General features: G+C 41.4%; 1 protein-coding gene across 1 annotated transcript; it reads right to left on the bottom strand.

The window, feature by feature from the left end:
- Positions 1–368: 368 nt before the first annotated feature.
- On the bottom strand, positions 369–6,904 carry RAG2 (recombination activating 2; the record flags this gene model as incomplete). The annotated part of the gene is made up of 2 exons (XM_083751072.1): positions 6,827–6,904; positions 369–1,966 (listed from the first exon to the last, which is right to left on the bottom strand). Exon 2 carries the CDS (start codon positions 1,950–1,952, stop codon positions 369–371), a length of 1,584 nt encoding a protein of 527 aa, XP_083607198.1. The 5' UTR covers positions 1,953–1,966; positions 6,827–6,904.
- Positions 6,905–7,141: the final 237 nt, after the last annotated feature.

The following is a 7,141-nucleotide window of genomic DNA, read 5'->3' as shown; positions in this document are numbered from 1 at the left end:
CCAGCTGGGAGTACCCTGACGGCTAAAAACAATCACAACCTTCACCCTTGGTAAAAGCCAAGAAAAACACTTAGCCCACCATCTCTAAAACATTTTATCCACAGAATAAGAAGCCAAGAAGCCAAGCCAAGAAGAATATTCGTCTCAAATATGGAACTATACAGGGAATTGTGGAGTCTTTTATAAGTCTCAAGTACTGTGATCATCATATTAAACCTAAATAAATCCAAATAATTACAAACAAAACAAAAAAAAAAAATGAAACCAAAGCATCACTATGAAATCTTAAAACTATTTTGATTTGTTACTGGTCACTGAACTGGGATCTCAGAGTTTTTCATATCAAAATGCCATTCATTACTGTTAGACTATTGAAATAGCTTCCGGATAAAGGACTTTTTTGCAGGAGTGAATATTGTCATGGGTTTTTTCCTGTGCAATGCTTTCATGGGTGGCTTTTCCACTGGAGGAGTCTCCTTGGGAGTCTGCAGTCCCCTGGCCAAACTGGTATGCTCAGGGCAGAAATACTTGGTGTTTACCTGTGAAAGGTGAATAAGCATGTCTTCAGATAAGTCCATGCACTGAGCGTGGACCCAGTGACCATCTCCATTTGAACAGAAGATCATTGCTGGCTTGTTGAGCTCTGTTGAGTACAAGGGCACCCAAGTGTTGATATCAATATCACAGCCTGGAGAGCAGGTGATCCAATAGCCTGTTTCTGACTCATCTTCTTCATCATCTTCATTATAGGTGTCAATGTCAAAGCTGAAAGTGAACTCCTCTGAATCTTCAAAAGGCGTAGACTCTCCTGCATCTTCTGTAGAACTCTGACTGCACACTTGTGCCATCTGTTCTGGGTCCTGATCACTTTCTTCTTTGCATCTCAACAAGTAAAAGTAGTTAGCATCTGAAATTAGCTGCCTTTTGTCTCCAGGTATACCAAACAGTATGGCTCCATTTCCCATATCACTCCCAAACCATATCTTGCAGTGTTTGATATCTGGGGTCCATTCTGGTGCCTCTCTTTCCACTATCTCTATCTTGTTATCTTCTAGGTTGATTGTATTACAAACCATTCTCTTCTGGTTATCAGAGTGGTAGCCCCCAACAATGACAAATTCCTGGTCTCCAGTCTGGGTCATGATGGCACTTGATACTGAGATCCCACCAGACAAAACACTACAGTTCACAGCTGGGCTTCCTAAGGGAAGGTCAACTTTGATTCTATAGAGATTTGGGGGTCTCGTATTACTTTCAATGGAATGGCCTCCTATGATATAGATGGTGTCATTTCTAGCAAGGGAGAGATGAAAGGAGAATCCCCCCATAAGCTCTTGGAAGGCATGTGAGGTGCAACATCCAAATTCAGGATCAACTAGAAATATGTATGGCATACAGTCAACCACACTGTTCCAGTTTTCAGTTGTCCTCTCTCCGAGGGCCTTGTATGATCTCCCCCCAACTATAACAATTATACTTTTACCTTGACTATGAACCACATTAATGGTATGGCCATATCTGGCTTCTGGGACCTCCCCAGCTAATTCTTTCTCAGTACACCTAAATGTGAATTTCTTGCTATTCTTGCTGATTAGGCTCATGATGTACAGCTTATCAGAAAGTTCATTGTTGGGTGTTTTCCCCCCATGGATGAAGTATGGACACTTCTCAGACTGGGCCATACTGCCTTTGGGAGTGCAGATGGCAGGGTACCGCAGAGGGGGAAGGTAGCAAGAATCCTTAGAGAAGTATGCCGGCTTCAGTTTCAGCTCTTCCTTTTTGAAATCAAGAAGGAAAACTCCAGTCGGACAGGACCTCTTTGGCCAGCCTTTCTGTCCAAACAAGAAAACACGGCCATCAAAGTTCAGCAGTGAAAATCCTGGCTGGATCAGTGAAGAATTGTTAATGGTCGATATCATCTGAAGAGGCATCTTCTCAGGCAAACAAGTCATGGTATTGTCAATATCTGGAAAAAAGAGAATGAGAAGGTGAGCTGCAGGGTGATTAAATAAGTTACTGCTTGGCTGTGCGACCTTGAACATATCAGGTCACTGCTCTTCACCCTGTGTCACTGCCTGTCAATGGAAGTAATTCTCTGGGATAAATGCTGTGAGAACCACAACATGAAAAAGAACGGTAGAAAAGGCAATCAAAAGGCTAAATAAGATGTGACATTTGTTTTATATCTTCTCCTGGAGGGAGCAAGGCCATATAGCTCAGCACTCATCTAGAGTGGTAAACTTTCAGAGGTCTGGCTGCAAGTGCACGTAAGCCCGTAAGGATGTCATTTCAAGCCAGCCCTTGCTCAGTGTTAACAACAGAGCAACAAGGAAAAAGAGGTTGGAAACAGGGACCACTTTCAGGATTAATTCATCAAGTGGTATCAGTCCTTCTGGAAAGCCTTTTGAGAAATGAAGAGTTTAGGTGGGCTACAAAGAATCAATATCAAGTCAAATGCCTTGGCTAACTTAGGGCACAGTCCACCTGGAAATATTCTTGCACCAACTCTGTTGAAAGACGCTAAGAAGGAATTCTCATGCTAGCCACACCTCTTTTTCATTTCAACACAATGTTCCCCTGAGGTTTTGGACCCAAAGGAAGATGGCATGTGATCTAGGCAGCAGCAAGAGCAGCACATGCATATCACAGGCTAGAAACCCCAAGCCTTCCCTCTCTGTTATCTAGCTGTCCAACACTACTATCTTAACTAGAGCTAGGGGAGGAAATTAGACTTTAAATGCAGTCTGGGGGACCTCTGACCTGCAGGCCAGATGCACCTCATGAGAGGTCCCTATTTGGGCTTCCAACTGGCTCCAATGAGATGCTGTTTTCAAGTCTAACAGTCTTGCAGGGGACATATTTGGGAGGAAAGTATAGCTGAGTGTGGACTAGTTGCTTCTCCTCATGTGCATCAGCAGTTAGGCTTGACAAAGGCCTCCCATTGGCTTTGCTAAATGTTCAGACCAGCTGCATTACACAGAAACAAAAACAGCACATGGCTAGCATACTTCAACAGCATTTTTCAGTTTAGAGATGTATGACCATAATAGAGGTGCCATAGTTTACAGTGGTACCTCGGGTTAAGTACTTAATTCATTCCGGAGGTCCGTTCTTAACCTGAAACTGTTCTTAACCTGAAGCACCACTTTAGCTAATGGGGCCTCCTGCTGCTGCCACGTCGCTGGAGTACGATTTCTGTTCTCATCCTGAAGCAAAGTCTTAACCCGAAGTACTATTTCTGGGCTAGCGGAGTCTGTAACCTGAAGCGTATGTAACCTGAAGCGTATGTAACCTGAGGTACCACTGTATTATGAAAGGCATCATGATCCTTGACAGCATGCTATCATTTGTCTGTTATCATTTATCTCTTGGGATGCTGACAAGAAGAAATTGTGATGTGGCAAATGGCATAGATTTGCCAGTTTCTTTATTGTTTGCTTAAAGGCTTCCCAGGTTTGCACTGGCCAAATACTTAAGTTTTTAATTCAAAAACTTGAGCCTAGGGCATCTATCTCCCATCTAGCTGAAAGAAAATTTGTTTCTGCATTTGCTTTGTGTGTTATCAAATCTTGAAATTTATATGAAAGGTTGCAAATATGCGCAGAGGGGGTGCATTTCTTCTTGTCTCACAGACCCTATGAAAATCAGAAATGTAGGTTACAATTGTATATACAATTACCTAGGAGTAAGCGGCATTACAGGGCCAGTGAAATTTGTTTTCACGTAATGATTCATGACTGGGAGGTTAATGCTTTCACACTGGGGGATTGGAATTGGTTGACTTTGCAGAATAAAATGGCATTGCCCTCTAGCATACACCACAAGTGTCACTCTTGGTGGATAGTCAATATAAACACTGTGAACATGATATGTGCATAACAAGCCATCATACTAGAAGTACAGAGGACACATCCACACTGCTCATTTAAAGCACATGACTTTCCACAAAGAATCCTGCAAACTGTAATTTGTTAAAGGCGCTAAGAATTATAGTTCCCAGGATTATTTGGGGGAAGCTGTGTGCTTTAAAAGTGCCTTCTTTGGCTCCCAGTACGTTTCCAAGCACAATTCAAAGTGTTGGTGCTGACCTTTAAAGCCCTATACCGCCTTGGCCCAGTATACCTGAAGGAACGTCTCCATCCCTATCGTTCAGCCTGAGGTCCTCCTCTGAGGGTCTTCTAGTTCCCTCACTCTGAAAAGTGAGGTTACAGGGTACCCACCCTATAAATGCCCTCCCATCAGATGTCAAGGAAATAAACAACAATCTGACTTTTATAAGACATCTGAAGGCAACCCTGTTTAGGGAAGTTTTTAATGTTTGATGTTTTATTATGTTTTTAGTATTCTGTTGGGAGCCACCCAGAATAACTGGGGTATAATAAATAAACAAGCAAGCAAACAAGCAAGCAAGCAATAAAATTGTTGTTGTTGCTGTTACTGGAGTACATTTTTAGAGTCCGTTCACATGTTAAAAGTCCCTTGAGGAAGTCACTTTAAATTGCACTACATGAAAGCAATCAACAATTCCTGGAGTTGTTTCACAATCAACTCTGGGAATTGTAGCTCTGTGAGGGGAAGGGGTGTGTGTCTCTTAATAACTCTCATCACCCTTAATGAACTATAGTGCCCAGGATTCATTGGGTATAGATATGACTATTAAAGTAGTATAACAGTGGTTTAAATGTAAGGTGAGGATGTGACCTGAGCGGTAAGCTGCTGATGTGCAGCTGTTCACTATAAACATCCAGAAACAAATAATTACATTGGTGTGGCGCTATGTGTTCGCAACAATGCAGTTAATTTTATTTATTTATCATGTATTCAGCACCGTCTATCAAGGGAGAGCTCCATATTTCTTTGCACCTGTGTGTGTACCGGTACATAAGTGTGTGTATGTTCATGCTAAGTATTGACAAGAACAAGAAAACATCTGGAGGGATGCAATAAGCCAAACATGGTGGCTTCCAGATGTTTTGCACTACAACTTTCATCAGCTGCAGGCAGCATGGCCAATGGTCAGAGGAAAAGGGAGCTGTAGCAGCAAACATCTAAAGAGCACCAGGTTGAGGGAGGCTGCACTACACATATAATGCTTGATAATTTTTATATTAAAAAAGAATCTCATAAATGACAATAGATTAAGGCTTCAATGCTATACCGAGTTACTTGGGAGTAAGCTCCTCAGCAGTCATATAAGAATGCACTCTTTATCTTTAGGAACACATCTTATTATTTATTTATTTAAAATAGTGACTATCCACTCTTTATCCAGACAGACACCAGGGTGGGGCACATAACATAACATAACACAACACAGCAGAACAACACAACACAACACAACACAACACAACACAACACAACACAACACAAAGATTGATGCAATGACCAGCAATACAGCGTATCAGATACAAATAAAAGGATGTTTAAAGAGACCAACAGAACAGGGAATGTATTGTTTTAGTTAAAAACAGCAAATGTAATGCCCTCCAGATGTCATTGGACTAACTCTTTTTGACTTAGCTAGCATGGCCAATGGTTATAGATGATAGCATCCCCATTGACTACTGCTGAATCAAAACATCCTATTTGTAATGTTTTTCTCTGTAAACATGGCAAATTGGAGACAGATACAGGGTGGGGAACCCGTGGCTCACATTAACATTAATGTGTTCGGTTCCCATCACCTCTGACCATTGACCATGCTCGCTGGGGTAACTCCCTTGAAGTCCAAAAATATATGGAAGGCCACAGGAAACCTGTTAATCACCCCTCAACATCAATTCCCAGTTTTAGTTCTTATGATAAGCCTCCTCCACAAATGTGTGTATATACTTGTGTCCCATGTATACCAGGTATTTGATAAGACTCAATAGATAAAGAGGAGAAACACATCACTTCTGAGTCTCTATTGGTCTGCCAGTGTTGTCATTTGACACTCAAGATTCTTTGCTATGAACCAGCAAAGACGGGATACTTGCAGACCTAATAAGTTGAGCGAGAGCCTGCAATGTGCATGTGAAAAAATAGAAAACCGCACGAGTAATGAAAAATGTGAAACCTTTACGGAGTGAGGTGGGTGCTGTACAAAATTGCTCCTTGCTTATCAAGAACAGGAAAGTAGGACAGAGAAGTGATTTACAATGAGCAGCCCTCCCACTCTCCTGCAAACAAACAATCACCTGCAAACAATGACCTTTCAATGTACTTAATTTGAAGCATGTACTAAAAGTTGTGTGTTTTTTCTTCAGCTTTAGGACCCTAGTTCTGTGGATATCTGCTCAGAAGTAAGTCCAGCTGAGTTCATTGGGAGTTACTCCCAGGTACATCTGTTTAAGACAATAGTCTGTTTAAGACAATAGTCTGTTAGAATATGACTAACATAACAGAAGGGTCTCTTAACTCTGTTTTAGCAGATTATTTGTGTCCTGCAGTGGTTTTACAGAGCTGGATGTATGTAGATGCCACATGCCACAGAATTTTCCTGCACTGAACCACTACATAGCTGGCATGCTTATGTGTATCATCTTCTGCTATGTGCAACCATGAATAAACAACATAGTCCTACTAATAATACAGATAATCAGAGTTACCTTTAAAAAGCCCCCACCCCATTTATTCAGTATTTGTTTTGTAAAGCTTGAAAGATCCACTGTAGGCAATTCAGTATCCAAACACTTTACAACCTGGTTTCTGTTCTACTCTAGTCTGCCTTGCCTATACTAGTGCAGAAATGTGAAGATATGATTTCTCAAGAAAGAAAAATTAAAGAAAGACAAATAAGCAAACCCCTTCGCATTGGGGTATATATGATAGCATTGGGACCTACCTGGGCGATGGAGACTTTTGCTTCCTACTGATACGTTTGTATCAAAATAGGGATTCAAATGTCAACACTTTTGGATGCTTCTTTGACTGCTTTGTGTCACAGAAAAGAAGCAGGCAGGGGAAACTGTTGGCTTAGCTTACAGATGTGCTTCTGTGTTCATTGATGTGACTAACTGACTGTGACCATTTTCCCCACTTCAGATGATACAAAAGGAAACCCAACACTAGCTTGCAGTTTTAACCCTTTCAGGCTCTACCAGCCCTGAATAATAACAGGAACTTTTTTTTTGTTTTAGGCTACAGTGTGTGTGCGTAT

The sequence above is a fragment of the Podarcis gaigeae genome (genome assembly GCF_964106915.1).
Source record: "Podarcis gaigeae genome assembly, chromosome: 1".
Classification (NCBI taxonomy): Eukaryota; Metazoa; Chordata; class Lepidosauria; order Squamata; family Lacertidae; genus Podarcis; species Podarcis gaigeae.
This window is presented reverse-complemented; position numbering and strand designations above follow the sequence as displayed.